At 47.4% G+C, this 19,873-nt stretch overlaps 1 protein-coding gene across 2 annotated transcripts; it reads right to left on the bottom strand.

Moving 5' to 3' along the window:
• Positions 1-13,670: 13,670 nt before the first annotated feature.
• On the bottom strand, positions 13,671-19,581 carry TSSC4 (tumor suppressing subtransferable candidate 4). Of its 2 annotated transcripts, none has more exons than XM_040409652.1 (3): positions 19,433-19,581; positions 17,898-17,970; positions 13,671-16,256 (listed from the first exon to the last, which is right to left on the bottom strand). In XM_040409652.1, exon 3 carries the CDS (start codon positions 16,179-16,181, stop codon positions 15,282-15,284), a length of 900 nt encoding a protein of 299 aa, XP_040265586.1. In that variant the 5' UTR covers positions 16,182-16,256; positions 17,898-17,970; positions 19,433-19,581; the 3' UTR covers positions 13,671-15,281. The 2 variants fall into 2 exon arrangements, with proteins under 2 accessions (XP_040265586.1, XP_040265585.1); XM_040409651.1 differs by having other exon boundaries at positions 19,411-19,557.
• Positions 19,582-19,873: the final 292 nt, after the last annotated feature.

The following is a 19,873-nucleotide window of genomic DNA, read 5'->3' as shown; positions in this document are numbered from 1 at the left end:
CTTTAAAAAGTAATATGCTCAATTTTTTATCAAATATGCAACTTTTTTTTCATCTAATATGTGACTTTTTCGCTGCACTTTTGTGCCTTAGACTATTTTCACACTCGCGTTCTGGGCGGATCCGTCATGGATCTGCACAAACGCATCCGTTCAGATAATACAACCGCCTGCATCCGTTTGTATTATCTGTAACATAGCCAAAACGGATCCGTCTTGAACACCATTGAAAGTCAATGGGGGGACGGATCCGTTTTCTATCGTGCCATATTGTGTCAGTGAAAACGGATCCGTCCCCATTGACTTACATTGCGTGTCAGGGTGGATCCGTTTGGCTCAGTTTCGTCAGACGGACACCAAAACGCTGTTTGCAGCGTTTTGGTGTCCGCCTTCAAAGCGGAATGGAGGCGGAACGGAGCCAAACTGATGCATTCTGAGCGGATCCTTATCCATTCAGAATGCTTTAAGGGCAAATCTGATACGTTTTGGACCGCTTGTGAGATCCCTGAACGGATCCCAAAACGCCAGTATGAAAGTAGCCTTATTCGTGAGCTGACCGACGAGTGGTCTAATTGCACGCGATCCACCTGTGCCCTGACAAATACAAAGACACATGGGCCTCATTCATCACATGCTGTGCAACTCTTTATAAATACTATGCAAAATAGTGACTGGCTAATATACTACGCCAAGCATGATAAATGACCCCCTGTAGGTGCGGTCGTGGACCTGGGAGCCTGTATGGTGTCCCATAGAGTTCCATAAGGTGGAGCCATGAGTACTCCATGTACCTCCGTATGGTGCCTCCACGTGGAATCTCTTGCACTGCTTTTTAGAAGAGAAGGATTCCATAATACATCTGAATAAGCTTCCCAAAATTTTAGTTTCCTGTGAAATACAATACAGTCCTTTAAAGGGAACCCGTCAACATGAAAATATACCGTGCTGTAACATGCTGCCTGCAGATTCCACTGCATTTTCATGGTGACTGCTTCCTTTCAAACCTTAGGGTGCCTTCACATGCGGCAGAAAATTCTGCGACTGAATATCACTTCCATTCATTTGTATAATGAAGCGAGCGCATGGATTTCCGCAAGCTCCATTAAGGTGAATGCCACAAAATCTGCCACGTGTGAAAGGCACCCTTACTCAAAAGCTAGACCACCTTCCAAATCACACTACAATGACCCCTGCAGGGAGGTCTGATGACAGATCTGCTTTAACCCATGAAGGTGCAGGATCACGTATTGATTACATTTGGAAATGTAACTGTGTGTGCATCTGTATTATTTAGCCCCTGTGTGCCTTCCGAAATTTGCGGAACAGAACGGGTGGCCCATTGTAGACATGCCTATTCTTGTCCGCAAAACGGACTATATTTTTTTTGCGGGGCCTCGGAACGGAGCAACGGATGCGGACAGTACACAGAGTGCTGTCCGCATCTTTTGCGGCCCCATTGAAGTGAATGGGTCTGCACCCTGTAACGGTCACGTCCACACACACACAGGGGGAAGGATAGTGACCACTGCGCTCCACCCTCACCCCTGGCCCTGCCTACTTGCCTCACGAGTCCTGATGACAGGGGACAACTGGACGACAGTCCCTAACTTAGGATACGTGCAGGGAAGACAGAAAAGACAAAATACGGAACATGAACGGACCGGGTGAGAACCAAGAGAGCTACGCAGTACAAAGGGTTAAGCAAAGAATGGTCAGGAGAAGCCGGGGTCAAATACCAGGAGAGTAGAGAAGTGCAAGAGGAGTCCTAAGATAGTAGTCAGGTGGGAGCCGAGGTCACAATACCAGGACGGATGCGCAGTACAGGAGGAGCAGGTAAAGGATCGTCAGGGAACGGAATCAGGTGAGTATTCAGTAGTCCAACAAATAGCCAGGAACCTAGAAATTAACAGGCAACCTGTGGCTAGCAGGCTGCCTGTATTTATAGTGGGGAGTGAGGGTCATGTGACGTGGCCAGCATCACATGACCGACAGACCAACCAGTTGAGCACCGAGTGATCAGCTCGGCGCTCAAGGCAGACTTAGGAGCAGGGAGCCACCCAGCAGTAAAGCCGCTCTGGGAATGAGGTCAAACACAGATCCTCATTCCCAAAGCTAAGCAACAGTTCTGCGGGCAATGGGGGACCGAGTGCACCTTCGGAACCCCGTTACAGTACCCCCCCTTTTACGAGGGGCCACCGGACCCAAGACTTCAGGCGATGGCTTTTCAGGGTGTTCTAAATGAAATTTTCAAACCAGTCTAGGACCTCCCTGGCAGGTACCCAAGATCTCTCTTCGGGTCCATACCCCTTCCAGTGAATCAGGTACTGCAAGGAGTTACGCACCTTCCTGACATCCACTATTTTAGACACGACATACTCGACAGCATCATTAACAAGAACCGGCGGAGGCGAGGCTTTTGATGGTACTACCGGTTCTAAATATTTTTTAAGTAGAGATTTATGGAACACATTATGAATGTGGAATGACTCGGGCAGCTCCAACCTAAATGATACCGGGTTAATCACCTCCGTGATCTTATATGGTCCAATAAAACGAGGAGCAAATTTTCTAGAAGCTACCTTGAGAGATAAATTCTTGGAGGACAACCATACTTTATCCCCAACCTGAAAGTTCACCCCCCTTGAACGTCTCCTATCGGCCTTCAGTTTTTGAGAACTTTGAGCCTTTTCTAGGTTCAATTGAACCCGGGCCCAAACTGTGCACAGTTCGGAGGAGAGTTTATCAGCTTCAGGGTTAGAGGAGGAGACGGACGACCCAGAATGAAAACGGGGATTAAAACCATGGTTACAAAAGAAAGGGGAGACCCCAGCAGAAGAATTCACACGGTTATTTAAAGCAAATTCAGCCAACGGAAGGAATTTGACCCATAATTGCTGGTCATCAGCAACATACAACCTCAGGAATTGTTCCACAGACTGATTAAGGCGTTCAGTCTTCCCATTACTCTCAGGATGGTAGGCGGAAGAAAAAGACAATGAAATTTTACATCTTTGACAGAAGGCCCTCCAGAATTTGGACACAAACTGCACACCCCTGTCCGAAACAATATTTTCCGGGATGCCATGTAAACGAACAATCTCTCTCACAAAAATAGACGCCAGAGTTTTAGCATTCGGGAGTTTAGACAGGGGAATGAAATGAACCATCTTGCTAAACCTATCGACCACTACCCAAACCACAGTCTAATCATCCGCCGGCGGTAGGTCAGTTATAAAGTCCATCGAGATATGGGACCAGGGTCTACTGGGAATGGGTAGGGGTCGTAGGTTACCAGCAGGGCAAGTCCTAGGTGTCTTAGACCTGGCACAAACCTCACAGGCTGACACGTAGGACTTGACATCCCTGGTCAGAGTGGGCCACCAATAAGATCTAGAAACCAGATCCTTAGTGCCCTCAACACCCGGATGTCCACAAAAAGGCAGAATTGTGACACTCACCCAACATCTGGAGACGAAATTGTACGGGAACAAACTACTTATCTGTTGGGGTGGATGCCGGTGCCAGATGTTGTTCAGACCTAATGCGAGCCGAAATATCCTGGGTTAGAGCCGTTAAGAAGATGTTTGCTGGTAGGATGGATTCAGGCGGCGTCTCAGTGGGTTGAAAAGCATGGAAGCTCCGAGATAATGCGTCTGCCTTCACATTTTTACTTCCCGGCCTGAACGTAATGGAGAAATCAAAACGGGTAAAAAAACAGAGCCCATCGGGCTTGTCGGGGATTCAACCTCTTAGCAGACTCGAGAAACATTAGGTTTTTATGATCAGTGACAACAGTTACTCGATGCCTTGCCCCCTCCAAAAAATGTCTCCACTCCTCAAATGCCCATTTAATAGCCAGCAGCTCCCTATTCCCTATGTCGTAGTTTCTCTCCGTGGGAGAGAATTTCCTAGAGAAGAAGGCACATGGTCTCAGGTTAGTGAGGCTAGCAGGACCTTGTGAAAGGACTGCTCCTGCACCGTCCTCGGACGCATCCACCTCCACAATAAAGGGTCTCTCCTGATCAGGCTAGATCAGAATGGGAGCGCTACTGAATGCCTTTTTTAATGTTTCAAATGAAGAAATGGCCTTGGTAGACCAATTCTCCAAATCCGCCCCTTTCTTAGTAAGATCTGTCAATGGCTTAGCAATTACAGAAAAATTCATGATAAATTTACGGTAGTAATTAGCGAAACCCAAAAACCGTTGTAAAGCCTTTAAGGATGAAGGCCTTACCCATTCCTTAATTGCTAAAACCTTACCAGGATCCATCTTAAAGGCGTGAGGAGTTAAAACATGCCCTAGAAACAGTATCTCCTGTACACCAAAGACACATTTCTCTTGCTTAGCGGATAGCTGGTTCTCCCTCAACACCTCTAATACTTGTTCGACATGGGACACATGAGATTTGAAATCAGGAGAGAATATCAAAATGTCGTCAAGATAGACAATAATAAATTTACCTAAGAACTCCCTAAGAATATCGTTCATTACGTTTTGGAACACAGCTGGGGCATTGCTGAGTCCAAAAGGCATCACCTGATATTCAAAGTGTCCTATCGGAGTATTGAACGCTGTCTTCCATTTGTCTCCCTCCTTGATTCGGATTAGATTGTATGCCCCTTTCAGGTCAATCTTGGAAAACCAGGTTGCCCCCAAAACCTGGTTAAATAAATCCGGAATCAATGGGAGAGAGTATCTATTTTGGACAGTGATTTTATTTAATCTCCGGTAATCAATACAAGGCCTAAGACCACCATCCTTCTTTTTAACAAAGAAAAACCCTGCTCCCAAAGGAGAGACTGAAGGTCTAATATGCCCTTTAGCAAGGCTCTCCTTAATATAATCTTCCATAGCCTTGCGTTCAGGCCCTGAAAGATTATAAATTCGACCTTTAGGAAATTCGGCACCCTCAATTAGCTCTATGGCGCAATCATAAGGTCTATGGTGGGGTAGAACCTCTGGAGTAAGGGACGAGAACACATCAGAATATTCCTTAATAACAGAGGGTAATACACTGCTCAAAAAAATAAAGGGAACACAAAAATAACACATCCTAGATCTGAGTTAATTAAATATTCTTCTGAAATACTTTGCTCTTTACATAGTTGAATGTGCTGACAACAAAATCACACAAAAATAAAAAAATGGAAATCAAATTTTTCAACCCATGGAGGTCTGGATTTGGAGTCACACTCAAAATTAAAGTGGAAAAACACACTACAGGCTGATCCAACTTTGATGTAATGTCCTTAAAACAAGTCAAAATGAGGCTCAGTAGTGTGTGTGGCCTCCACGTGCCTGTATGACCTCCCTACAACGCCTGTGCATGCTCCTGATGAGGTGGCGGACGGTCTCCTGAGGGATCTCCTCCCAGACCTGGACTAAAGCATCTGCCAACTCCTGGACAGTCTGTGGTGCAACGTGACGTTGGTGGATAGAGCGACACATGATGTCCCAGATGTGCTCAATTGGATTCAGGTCTGGGGAACGGGCGGGCCAGTCCATAGCATCAATGCCTTCGTCTTGCAGGAACTGCTGACACACTCCAGCCACATGAGGTCTAGCATTGTCTTGCATTAGGAGGAACCCAGGGCCAACCGCACCAGCATATGGTCTCACAAGGGGTCTGAGGATCTCATCTCGGTACCTAATGGCAGTGAGGCTACCTCTGGCGAGCACATGGAGGGCTGTGCGGCCCTCCAAAGAAATGCCACCCCACACCATTACTGACCCATTGCTAAACCGGTCATGCTGGAGGATGTTGCAGGCAGCAGAACGTTCTCCACGGCGTCTCCAGACTCACGTCTGTCACATGTGCTCAGTGTGAACCTGCTTTCATCTGTGAAGAGCACAGGGCACCAGTGACTAATTTGCCAATCTTGGTGTTCTCTGGCAAATGCCAAACGTCCTGCACGGTGTTGGGCTGTAAGCACAACCCCCACCTGTGGACGTCGGGCCCTCATATCACACTCATGGAGTCTGTTTCTGACCGTTTGAGCAGACATATGCACATTTGTGGCCTGCTGGAGGTCATTTTGCAGGGCTCTGGCAGTGCTTCTCCTGTTCCTCCTTACACAAAGGCGGAGGTAGCGGTCCTGCTGCTGGGTTGTTGCCCTCCTACGGCCTCCTCCACAATCTCCTGATGTACTGGCCTGTCTCCTGGTAGCGCCTCCATGCTCTGGACACTACGCTGACAGACACAGCAAACCTTCTTCCCACAGCTCGCATTGATGTGCCATCCTGGATAAGCTGCACTACCTGAGCCACTTGTGTGGGTTGTAGACTCCGTCTCATGCTACCACTAGAGTGAAAGCACCGCCAGCATTCAAAAGTGACCAAAACATCAGCCAGGAAGCATAAGAACTGAGAAGTGGTCTGTGGTTATCACCTGCAGAACGACTCCTTTATTGGGGGTGTCTTGCTAATTGCCTATAATTTCCACCTGTTGTCTATCCCATTTGCACAACAGCATGTGAAATTGATTGTCACTCAGTGTTGCTTCCTAAGTGGACAGTTTGATTTTACAGAAGTGTGATTGACTTGGAGTTACATTGTGTTGTTTAAGTGTTCCCTTTATTTTTTTGAGCAGTGTATATTAGACCTTACTGAAACCCCAGCCTGGACCACGGACAAGCATGAGTCACACTTAGATGCCCATTTCACCAACTCTCCTTTGGACCAATCAATTGTGGGGTTATGTAAACGGAGCCAAGGCAACCCTAGTACCACCTCAACCGGTAGGTTCTCTAAGACTAAAGAGAACATCTCTCAGAGTGGCACACACCCACGGACAGAGAAATTTCAGAGGTACATGACCTCACCGTACCACCAATCAGGGGAGTAGCATCAATAGCCATGACATGGATAGGTGTAGGTAAAGCAAACATAGGAATACCCAATTTACTAGCAAACTCAAAGTCAATAAAGCTGGCCGCTGAACCGGAATCAATAAAGGTCTTACTCGGCCACTTATTGACCCCCAGAGAAATTGTTATGGGTACCAAAAGCTTACCTTTAGAAAAATCAGGGTGTACTTGGTCTTTAGGTTGTCTTGCCTTAGGAGACTTGTCAAAGAGGACCCTCTTAGGACACTTGTTGATCCAATGGCCAGGATCTCCACAGTAGAAGCACTCTCCGCGTCTGCGACGAAGATTACCCCGGGTCATGCCAACCTGCATGGGTCCCTTGGTGGAGACCTCAGTGTTGTCCCTGGAAAAGGCCTCTGGCTGGACCACCATCTGAGAACAGAACTGTCGTTCTTGTTGTCTCTCTCTAACTCGTCTGTCAAGTCGGACAACTAGGGTCATCATCTCCTCTAAGGTCTCAGGAATTTGGTAATTGACTAATAGATCTTTTAAATTATCAGATAGACCAGACCTAAATGGACTCTTCAGGGCTGGTTCATTCCATCCTGAGGGGACACACCACAGTCTGAATTGGGTGCAATACTCCTCCGCAGGGAGATGGCCCTGAACCAGTGCCCTAAGAGCCGTCTCGGCTACCAGGGCCCTGTCTGGTTCGTCATAGAGGGTACCCAGGGCCTGAAAAAAAACCTCCACAGAAGTTAGACAACTGGCCCCAGGAGGTAACGAAAATGCCCAGTACTGGGGATCACCCTGTAGTAGAGAAATGAAAATCCCCACGCGTTGGCTCTCGGGACCGGAGGACACGGGGCGCAAACGGAAGTAGAGTTTGCAATTCTCCTTAAAGGAGAGAAACCTCTTCCGGTCTCCAGAAAAGGGTTCTGGGAGCTTGATCTGGGGTTCAAAATGTGGACTGGAGGACAGAGGAGTGGAAGAACCTTGCCCTAACTCACAAGAACAGAGTCTCTCTCCTAGCTCCTGCACCATTTGTGTCAAGTTAGAGACATGGTCAGTCAGGGTAGTAAGAGGATTCATTATACAGTGATTATTGGGCCTGTTAATCTGTAACAGTCACGTCCACATACACACAGGGGGAAGGATAGTGACCACTGCGCTCCACCCTCACCCCTGGCCCTGCCTACTTGCCTCACGAGTCCTGATGACAGGGGACAACTGGACGACAGTCCCTAACTTAGGATACGTGCAGGGAAGACAGACAAGACAAAATACGGAACATGAACGGACCGGGTCAGAACCAAGAGAGCTACGCAGTACAAAGGGTTAAGCAAAGAATGGTCAGGAGAAGCCGGGGTCAAATACCAGGAGAGTAGAGAAGTACAAGAGGAGTCCTAAGAAAGTAGTCAGGTGGGAGCCGAGGTCACAATACCAGGACGGATGTGCAGTACGGGAGGAGCAGCCAAAGGATCGTCAGGGAACGGAATCAGGTGAGTATTCAGTAGTCCAACAAATAGCCAGGAACCTAGAAATTAACAGGCAACCTGTGGCTAGCAGGCTGCCTGTATTTATAGTGGGGAGTGAGTGTCATGTGACGTGGCCAGCGTCACATGAGCGACAGACCAAACAGTTGAGCACAGAGTGATCAGCTCGGCGCTCAAGGCAGACTTAGGAGCAGGGAGCCACCCAGCAGTAAAGCCGCCCTGGGAATGAGGTCAAACACAGATGCTCATTCCCAAAGCTAAGCAACAGTTCTGCGGGCAATGGGGGACCGAGTGCACCTTCGGAACCCCATTACACACCCGAGCCGCAAAAACTGCGGCTCGGATGCGGACCCCAAAAACGGTTGTGTGCATGAGGCCTTATTCTGCAGCAGGATTAGGACCACAAACATACATTATACATACGTCATTAAGAACTATATTACATGTAAAGAAGAGCATAGAGTCCTGGAAGTGATAATATGGCCCCCACAGAGCCCTATCTCAACATCATGGAGTCTGTCTGGGATTACTGTATTTTTTCCCCCCAAAGTGGTGGTGGACCGGGACTGGGAAGTGGTGAATGCAGCGCTCCCTGGGCTCTGTACTCACCGCTTCCTGGTCCTCTGCTGTCGGCTGTGCTGTGACTGCACACAGCGTGCTGCACGCTCTGCGACCTCACGTTGTGCGCGTCAGGTCACAGCACAACCGCGGCAGGAAGAAGAAGAGCGCTGAAGGTGAGGAGTGGCGGCGTCCGCAGCAGGAGAGGTAAGTTGATTTTTTTTATTATATGTCATCTGAGGCAAGAGGGTCTGATCTGAGGCATGGGAGTCTGATCTATGGCTGTGGGATTATCTGAGGCTGGGGACTGATCTGAGGGGTCTTATTTAAATTGGGGCTCTTATCTGAGGTCTGATTGGGGTCATTCACATTGGGGGTCTGATCTGAGGGTCTTATTAACATTGGGGGTTTGATTGGGGCTGTGAGTTGAGGTCTGATATCTAATGAAAAATATTTTTGTCCTCCTCTAAAACCTAGGTGCATCTTATGGGCAGGTGCGTCATATAGGGCGTAAAATACGGCACATGAAGAGACAGGAGGATCTGAGCAAGCCTACATCCACAGAAGATCTGTGCTTAGTTCTCCCATGATGTTTTGAACAACAACAAGTGTACCTAGAGGAACTGAAGGCAAAGGGCGGTCACACCGAATATTGGATTTGATTTAATTTTTTTTTTTCTTCATTCACTTTGCATTTTAACTGATAAAAATAAACTATTAACACTTCTATTTTTTAAATCACTTTTACAATGCAGCATTCTTTCCCCACACCTGCCTAAACATTTGCGCAGTGCGGTACATACATTTTGGCAGATATGGGGTCCCTAGATCTGGAAACTGTCTGAACAAAAGTTGTTGAGAGAGCTGAGAGAAGTTCATTGGAAATTGATTTTTTTGAAAAAAAAAAAAAAAACTGAAGAAGAAAGTAAAACTGTAGAGGACATGACAGAAAATAAGTGGGGTAGTAGTACGCCGGCACACCTGCTCATTGTCCCTCTATAGTCATTATGTGGTTTCCTCGACCAGCCAGTCAGTAAGAAACGTCTCAAATTTCATGGAAATGCCTGAAGGTGCCCATATTCCTCAGAAACTTCACTTCATGTTCACATGTGTAAGACAAAATCTGCGAGAAATACTCTTCTTTTGATCTACAGACTAATCAGCAATAGCCAATTAGTGGTCACCTTATGTAAGGTATCATTCAGTGAGAAAAGTAAGCCAACATCCGTGTGCCATAAGACATTTCCATCAGTTCATGGAGGAGCTATGTATGTAGAGTGCTATCACATACGTTACCTCCAGAACATCGCCACCCTACTACCCGTTAGAAGATGTAAGACATACAGCTTGTGTCTCCATGACTTGGGCCGCTCTTCTACCAATTCTTCATTTCTGGCTATTTTTGAGGGCTTTATGCAAACAACCGCAACATTTCTTTTAAGGTCTTCAGACTTAAAGAGCGTCTGTCAGCATGATCAACCCTAGTAAACCCTGGGCTGATCTCGCCAAGTGCAAGGACCCCATTATTGCAGCAATCCAATGTGTAGTGCTTGAGAAATTCACACTTTTACACCAGGAGCAGACGTATAACTTTGGAGCACCGCTTTACCTCCTGGCTCCCTCACTTATTGACAGGGCCAAGCATCCGTCGGTGGTAGTACAATCGGCACGTGTACAGTTCGGATCTCATAGCAGGGTGATATTTCAGGGCCAGGCATCTGAACAGTGTGAATGCCTGGCCTCTGTGGGGAAGAGGGACTGGCAAAGGTTCAGCAGTGCCAGAGCTAGGCTTGCACCTTGGTGCTCCGAGCACTTCATTAGAATAAAAATCAATGTATGAATTTTTTTCAAAAACTACACATCACTGCAAGAGGGGTTGTTACACTCAGTTTGATTAACCCTAACAGGCTCTTTACTAGGGTTGATCATGCTGACAGATGCTCTTTAATGTGCCAGCATATGCAAGATAACTGGCTGTCCAAAAGTGGCATATGCCTACAACAGCCCTGACCTTAAAAAGGTTTTCTGAGACTTTAGTACTTATGACCTATCCTCAGGACAAGTCATTACCTGATCAGTGGGGGTCCGACGCCCCTGCCGATCAGCTTTTTGGGAAAGCACCGGAGCTTCTGTGGGCACCGCAACCTTCTCCATGTTCACCAAGCACAGCACTGTACGTTGTATAGCGGCTGTGCTTGGTATTGCACTCGGCACCATTCACTTGAATGAGCTGCGTCTAGGCCATGTGACCGATGAAGTGTCGTCACTGGTCTAGGAAAAGCAGCGAGAAGGCAGCAGCGCTACTTCCTTCTCCAATGGCTGATTGGCTGGGGTCCCAAGAGTTGGACCCCCCACGATCAGATACTGATAACCATCTGTATTAAAATCTCGGAAAGCCCCTTTAAAAAAACAAGTGTACGCCAGAGCATAGTGTGTAGTGAGGGTCCGCCTCCCGGACGATCAGCTGTTTTAAAGGAAGGGGGGGGGTGTTGTCTTGTAAGTGCAGTTTAACACAAGTACTCGCTCCATTCAGGTGAAAATCGCAGCACGTTCTATATTCTGCCTTTTTCACACAGCCCTGGCCCCATAGAAGTGAATGGGGCTTCAGTGAAAAACGCATTGCATCCCCATTCAGGTGAATGGAGAAAGTACTATTAATCACACTACGCCAGCGCTCCACAGGAGATGAGGCATAAAGACCAGGAGCGCCGCCTCCTCGGCAAACAGCTGAAGGGCAGAGGTGCCAGGAGCGAGACCCCCGCCAATCAGATATTGATGACCTATCCTAAGGATAGGTCATCAATATTAACGGCTAATGACTTCACTTCCTCATAGGGTATAGACTAGAATAAAGGCTCTGTTCAGATACAACTCAATGGACACAGAGAGGAAAGCAGAAACTAGAGGTAGGGGGAAGATTCACTGAGTAAGGCCTCTTTCACATGAGGGTGACGGATCAGCTCCGGATGCGTTTAGTGAAACTCGCACCAGTTTGCACGCAAGTTCAGTCAGTTTTGTCTGCGATTGCGTTGTTGTTCCATTTTTTTTCCGCGCGGGTGCAATGCATTTTTCATGCGCGTGATAAAAAACGGAAGGTTTACAAACAACATCTCCTAGCAATCATCAGTGAAAAACGCACTGCACCTGCTTGCGGATGCAATGCGTTTTTCACTGAAGCCCCATTCACTTCTATGGGGCCAGGGCTGCGTGAAAAAGGCAGAATATAGAACATGCTGCGATTTTCACGCAACGCAGAACAGATGTGTGAAAACCAATGCTCGTGTGCACAGCCCCATTAAAATGAATGGGTCAGGATTCAGTGCGGGTGCTATGCGTTCACAGAAAACTCACTCGTGTGAAAGGGGCCTAAGGCTTCATGCACACGACCAGGTCTCTTGCGGTCTGCAAACCGTGGATCTGCAAAGTACACATACCGGCCCGTGTGTATCCCGCACTTTCCTCTATTATAGAAATGCCTATTCTTGTCTGCAAAATGGCCAAGAATAGGACATGTTCTATAATCTGTGGAAAAGCCGCACAGATGTAAATAGATCCGTGTGCAATCCGCAAAAATGCAGATCGGACATGGACCAAAACAGCGGTCGTGTGAACGAGACCTAAGACCGCTTTTACAGTCGGTGTCTGATCAATGATTTCCATCAGTGATTGTGAGCTAAAACTAGGTGTGGAGGCTACACAGAGAGATGAGGTATAATGGAAAGATTTGACCCTGTTCTGTTTGTGACCTGTGCCTGGCTCACATTCACTGATGAAAATCACTGAGCAAACACTGACTGTGTGACAGCAGACTAACTGGTTGACCAAAAATGATGCTGCATAAAAAGTAACATGGCTGGGAATGGTTTTTGTCCGGCAGGTATTTTCTGTCCAAGAAGATAAAGGCAGGAGGGTTCAAGCGCCGTAACCTGGTGAACAGCTGTGGTCCCTGTCGCACTGCCAGAGAAGGAAAACCAGAAGACACTTTCCTGCGGCTTCAGACATCAGGCCTGGTGACCTTTTTAAAGGGGTGAACCATCCTGTTATGCCTGCTAATTGAGGTTCATGCTTTGTCCTAACTCTCATTCTTTGATTTATGGTTTCTGGTTTTGACTGCCGATTCTGACCTTGTCCTTACTCCTGGATATGGACTTTGCCTCAGGACTGTTCATCTGGTACTCTTGTTCTACACCTAGCTCTGACCCTTGGCTCCTTTCCTGACTACACTCCTTTCCTGTCCTCTGGCCTGTCACATCCTGGTTACAATCTATTCTGGACTATGCTACTATTGTCAATCAATCTATGACTATTCTGGGGACTAAGACTTGGGGATCCTCCTTCAGAGTCCATATCTTCTTGCAGGAGACGAGGGTGAAGACCAGGAGATCCTTTAGATGCCTTACCCCAGTCTGGCCAGTGGCAAACGGCTTACAGAATCAACATCTTGGGCACATTTTAACCCAGACATACCTAATGGTCTGGATTTCCTGGGCCCATATCAGATAAATAAGGGAGCTGTAGCCTCTCAGCTTTGAAACCTTACTTGTAATCATGCCATAATGTGGCTGAACAGTTAATGGAATTCTATTATAATCCAAATCTTAATGTTTTCAGTATTGAAGTTTTCTGTGGTTGGAGGTCCCCTGTATACATTTACTACCACATGTCAACCCTCACTCTTCACAAGACAGGCCGCAAAATGCACTTTTTTTTTGTTTGTTCAATGAAGCAATTTTGTGGTCAAAAGTAAGTGACTCCTCAATGAAGGGGGGGGTTCACACTCACATATACATATAAATTCAATACTGCTTTAGGATTTTGCCATTGTCACCCTTTAATCATAGTTTCAGCAAAACAAACATCAAAAGTTACAAAAAGGAAAAGCCTGAATGCAACGTCTAAGTCAAAAACACACAATTCCTCTACCATACACATCAATGGTATTTGTACGAGCCCCCTGATCAAGTGCTGAGGACCTGTCAGAAGGGTTATTCCTAAATTTACTAACTCTGTCTGGGAAGGAGGGGGGATGGGGGTTAATTTTACCTGAGCATATTGGGGGAGATTTATAAAGACCAGCGCTTTCTGCGCCAGTCTTGATATCCCCTACTCTGCTGGAGGATGCACCTAATTTAGGAGGAGGCTCAGGCCTCATTAAGAATTAGGCTCATCCTCCTGCAGTCCGTGCCCCTAAAACAGAAAGCTCTGAGCTGCCGTAGATTTCTGGCTTCATTTGTGCCAGAAAACTGGCGTAAGTGAAGATAAATTTGTGGCGGCTGCTGGCCACGCTGCCTTTATGAAAAGTGGCAAGGATGGCATAAAACTAGGAGATGCGACAATTGTTTTTAAAAAGTTACAACCATATAAGTTTGCAACTTTTTAATGCCACTTTTCGGGCACAAAGGAGATGATAAATCTCCCCCATTGGGCTTTCCCGGGCAGGAAGTGATTGTGCATATATCATTTCTATACTTGACCAGAAAAAAAGTCTAGTCCTGGAGAGAAATTCAACTATAAATCACGTGTGACATATCGTTAAAGCTGCCCCACAATAGGGAAAAGATACCTGCCCCAGTGGAAGTTTAGTTTGTGGGTGTACTACTACCATAGAGGCAGATCCTGCAGCTGCTATGGGGCCCGTGGAGAGAGTCCCATCGTCTGTTCTACTGGGTGGAGACATCCTATGTAGGACTCCTCTCTTCAACTGCATTCAGAGAAAGGAGGAAGGGGGAAACTGGCCCTTGGGTTGAAGGAAAAAACAAAAACCTGGCCCTTCTATCCTTGGTGGCAAAACAAAGCATAATAAAGGGGCCAGGGCCCACCGACTGGTCATGATTTGAGAATATCCCACAGAATGAATACCTGTGGTAAGTCCTGATGCATGGAAACTATTTATATCACCTGCTCAATACCAAGGAAATCCTGAAAACATGACCGGCAGGTGGGCCTTGAGGACCAGAGTTGAGGAACACTGCTCTAATGGGTTTTCTTTAAGGAAACTGATAGGATTGTTTAGGGCTAGGAAATAGGTTCTTCGGTAACAACGAGTGATCCAGTCCCTGAGCGAAGGATCCTACGCATGCATTCTTTTTCCATGGATTTGTAAAATGTACACAAGCAAAGAAGTTATGAAGCACTCACTGCAATACGCTATGTGAAGAATTGTGCATCCATTTAAAGGACCACAATAGGTAAAAACTCCTCCCATTATACGAGAGAAGATTATAAAAAGAGCTGCTGGCTTCATTCACACTTATGTATGTAGATGTCTCAGGAGGTTCTCAGAGCTGGAGACATGTTGTGATCATGGTGGGAGACATTTTAAAATTTTAGCATCCTGCTATCTGCACAATGTTACTAACTTTTTACGTGTATTATTACATTTTAGGTTCAGCCAAGTCTAACCCATGATCATCTTCAACTTCTTTAAGAAGAGTCTCCTTCTTCTTCAATAACTTTTTTAGGCCTGATATTTTTTCGGGCTCGTTTTTTCACTCCATGGAACCCCAAGGTCTCGGCCCCTGCCCGCTCTCCTGGCACCTCTTCACTCTTGTCTTGTCCTTCTTCAGTCAGCGCCTCGGACATGCGCAGAGATCCCGACTGTAACCCTCTTTTATCACTGCTCTGTTGGCCCTTTTTGGTGGGCCTTGAAAAGAGAATTCTGCCCTCTCCAGAACTGGAGGAGTCCTGGTTGAAAGAACATACGCTGGCATCTTTGGGGACCTCTTGAGCTTCCTTTTTATGCTTTAGCTCAGTTAGAAAGTTGAGAGCTGTATTGCGGTTTGTTCGATCGCTGGTATCAGGAACATTCTCCAAGCTGTATTTTGTCCACCGTTCCGGGTGCGACAAATAATCTGGTACGCGTCCAGTGGGACCCACGGTTTTTGCACTGGTAGAACCCTTACTGGTTGGTTTGACAGGTGCTGCTTCGACCCCACCACTGACACTATCAGAAATTTCTTCTTTGTCATCATCATCATCATCAGACAACGCTACCTCGCGTTTTCTATTCTGTCGGTCAAGAGGTGAACTTTTCTGTACGCCTAGAAGACCTCCAAAGATGTCATGGCTGCGCTGGGAGAAGCGTGCATTGCCTCCCTTTAGGGTGAATGGAAGCACTGAAGATTTTTGCTCTTTTTGCTCTTCTCCCCGTCTAGTGTCGTCTTCGTCATCCTCCTCTTCTTCTCCAGGACTAAGAGACGTCACCTCTGCTTCATCCGCCGATTCAGGGTCTGAATCGCTAAGTGAGATTGTGTCAGGGTCATTAGGGGATTCGTATTCAAAAGCACTGAAAGGTTTTGCAGTGCTGTCTCTTCCGTCTGACATGACTCAAGGGCTGGGGGGCAACGGTGGTGCGGCGGCAGAAAACAGTCTCTTCCACACGGATAAAGACTCAGATGCCTGGAAGCAAACATATTATGAAGTTAATCTTAGGAAGGATACATCATTTGCCGAGTTGAGTAACCCTTTCAATGCCAGGATAATTTTCATGCTTTTGAATAAAACCTGAGTTCTAACATAAAAATATATCCCCCTGTACAAGTATATTTTCGGAAAGTAAACATCGGGCACATTGTAAAAATATAACTTCACACGAACGTTACACCCTGGATATTTCACCTACAATATGGAGCCTGGTATCACTGGAAAGCTAAGATTCCGGGCTTTAACAGCAACACTCTACAAATATCATAGATTTAAAGTCAGGACATATCACATATGCTCTTAGCAGTGAAGAGGTTAATCCAGGCTACCAAAAAAGCAGGAAGGTGGTGGGAAGGGGGTTTAGTTGTCAGACATAAGTCAAACCTGACGGTGACGAGGACCCATTCTTGGTCACAATGGGTGCGAGAACAGCAAGTCCTTGAGAAGCCTTCATGGTTTATGTCGGACATCCCATTTAAAGGGTTATCCACAGGTTAGGGCAGTGATGGCTAACCTCCGGCACTCCAGCTGTGGTGAAACTACAACTCCCAGCATGCTGCATTCATGTCTGTGGAGTTCTGAGAACAGCCAAGCAAGTGTGCATCGTGGGAGTTGTAGTTTTACCACAGTTGGAGTGCCGGAGGTTAGCCATCACAGGGTTAGGGGATAAGTGTCTGATCGTCAGCAGGCAGACAGCTGGGGCCCTCAACGATCACTAGAACGGGGGTCAGTGCTCCCTGTTAGAATAGAGCAGCAGACACGCACACTCCTCTCAACGGGCCTGCCGGAGATAGAGTACAAGCTCTCTGCTGTGTCCAGCAGTCCTATGGAGCAGCAGAGGCCCCACCAGTTGGAGACTGGTCAACAGTAGTTTTATGCATGGCCAGTGATCTATGAAAAACAATAAACCACCGGCCATGAATCAGGCACCTAACCCCTATCCTGTGGGCAGGGAAAAAGTTGTCTTAATGGCACAGCCCCTTTAAGGAAGCTCTGCAGGATGAAGCTCCGATTACACGCGCTCGCTCGGAGCCACTGCTATAAATTTAGTCACATTCAACTGGAAAAATTGTGCTGGACGCATCGCTACCCTTTCCATTAAAGGGGTTGTCCGGGTTCAGAGTTGAACCCGGACATACCCTTATTTTCACCCAGGCAGCCTCCCTGAGGCTAGCATCGGAGCATCTCATGCTCCGATGTGCTCCCTTGCCCTGCGCTAGATCGCGCAGGGCACGGGCTCTTTTGTTTTCAATAACAGACTGCCGGGCAGAAGCTTCCGCCCGGCAGTGTGTTCGGTGACGTCAGGCTCTGATGGGCGGGCTTTAGCGCTGCCCTTGCTGTTTTACTGGCTAGGGCAGCGCTAAATCCCGCCCATCAGTGCCGGTGACGTCACCGGGGTTCCTGGCAGCCCCATGGAGAGCCCCGATATGTCACCGGATCTCCAAAAAATGCCTTTGCCCTGCGCAATTTAGCGCAGGGCAAAGGAGAGCATCGGAGCATGAACTGCTCTGATGCTCATGTCAGGAGGGCCGCAGGGGTGAACCCGGACAACCCCTTTAAGACGACGGAATGGAAACCGCCACCCGGATGTGACCAGAGCCTCCTACAACAATGCACCTTGTTCTGGGCTTGCAGCAGCTCTCCTTTTTCGGGGTCCGTGAACTCCACCAGCTGTTTTAGCGACTGGACTCTACAATAAAGGGAAAAAAGCAAACAATATATCAGCTTGTGGTAAGCAGTAACGCATCACAACAAAAGGGGGAGATTTCTCAAGACCAGCACTCTCTGCGCTGCTGGAGGATGCGCCCAATTTACACCATAGCTTTCTGGCTTCATTTTGCCGGTGTAAATGAGTGTTGGTCACGCCCCTTTCCCTTTTTGGAAAAGTGGCGAGGGCGGCGTAAAAAAAAAATAAAATGCCATGTTTTGCGACTATTTAAAGCCCCTTTTTCTGTGGATAGGGGATAACTTTTAACAAAAGGAATACCCCTTTAATGTATGCTGATGAAGTCTAAGGCTACTTTCACACTAGCGTTGTTGGATTCCGGCAGGCAGTTCTGTTGCCGGAACTGCCTGCCGGATCCGGAAATCCGTATGCAAACTGATATTTATTTATTCCCGGATCCGTCTGACAAATGCATTGAAATACCGGAACCGTTTCTCCGGAGTCATCCGGAAAAACGGATCCGGTATTTATTTATTTTTCTCCACATTTTTAAAAAGGTCAGACCGGAAAACCGGATCCGTCAACGCAGCAATTTCCTGAACACTGGGTACCGGATCCGGCATTAATAGATTTCAATGGAAATGAATGCCGGCAAGTGTTCCAGAATTTGGGCCGGAGAAAATATCGTAGCATGCGGCGGTATTCTCTCCGGCCAAATAACGTAAAAGGGACGGAACGGAAGACATCCTGATGCATACTGAACAGACTTGCTTTCTATTCAGAAGGCAGTAGGGCAAAACTGATGCGTTTTTTTTCTCCGGTATTGAGCACCTATGACAGAACTCAATACCGGAAAACGTTAACGCTAGTGTAAAAGTAGTAAGTACCCTAATTCCATTCAGTTCTGCAGGTGCGAACTGCTATTAAAAGGGGTTTTCTATATTCCGGGGCCTTTTGGGCCCAACTGCTGCAGCGCGTTCCTCCTTGCATGTCAACTTGCAGCAGCGACGCGTCCTTCTCGTGCGGCATAGCGGCGGCCAATGATTGGCTGCAGTGGCCGTCAAACCGGATAGTGACAGGTGGACAGAGGGGGGAGCTGGAACCCAGCACTGGCGTCCACCCAAAGGGCCCCAGAAGATGGAAAACCCCTTTAAGCAATTACCTTACAGGCCCCACTTTAATATCAATAGGTCTATAACTGATAACAACATGCAAAACCTACTATTTGCTCATGGGATGCTGGGGGTTGTAGTCCCGCAGTCACAGAGCAGCAGGTCACTGCAGACTAGGCTCTCCTTTGTGACTTGCGGCCTACAATACTTTAGTCTGTGCACTCGGGGGGAAAAAATTGCATTCGCAAGAACTATAACCCCCAGCATAACCTGCCAGCGACAGGGCTGGCTGCATGCTGGGTCTTGTAGTTCCGCTAACATGAACATGAAGCAACACACGACTGACGCGTACTCAGCTGAAGATGAAACCTTACAGACTGTCCGTGCTGCTCTGAATGGCTCTGAGCTCAGCGATAATTGCTTCTCTCTGCTCAGCCTCCATGCCGCGGGGTCAGAGGTCACCAGTTCCCGGGTTTCAGGCGCTTAGCTACAGGAAAACTACATCTCCCAGCACGCAGTGCGGTGACCTAGTGACGTCACCTCCGCTCTGTCTTCTAGCGAGCGCCACCTGCTGGCAGAAATATAACAAGCAGGCAGAAACCTGGAGAAACCTATTTTTCTGTTTATCAAAAAGGGAAATGTAGAGTGTGATTGGTTGCGGAGTGTGATGTAGAGTGTGATTGGTTGCGGAGTGTGATGTAGAGTGTGATTGGTTGCGGAGTGTGATGTAGAGTGTGATTGGTTGCTGTGGGCTGTGCCCCGGAGATTTGCCCACTCTTCGGGGAGTCTATTTCTAGGAGCTTCCTAGAAGTACG

Source organism: Bufo bufo, chromosome 10, assembly GCF_905171765.1.
Source record: "Bufo bufo chromosome 10, aBufBuf1.1, whole genome shotgun sequence".
Taxonomy (NCBI): Eukaryota; Metazoa; Chordata; class Amphibia; order Anura; family Bufonidae; genus Bufo; species Bufo bufo.
Note: the sequence above shows the minus strand (reverse complement) of the source record. Positions and strands in the feature narration are given on the sequence as shown.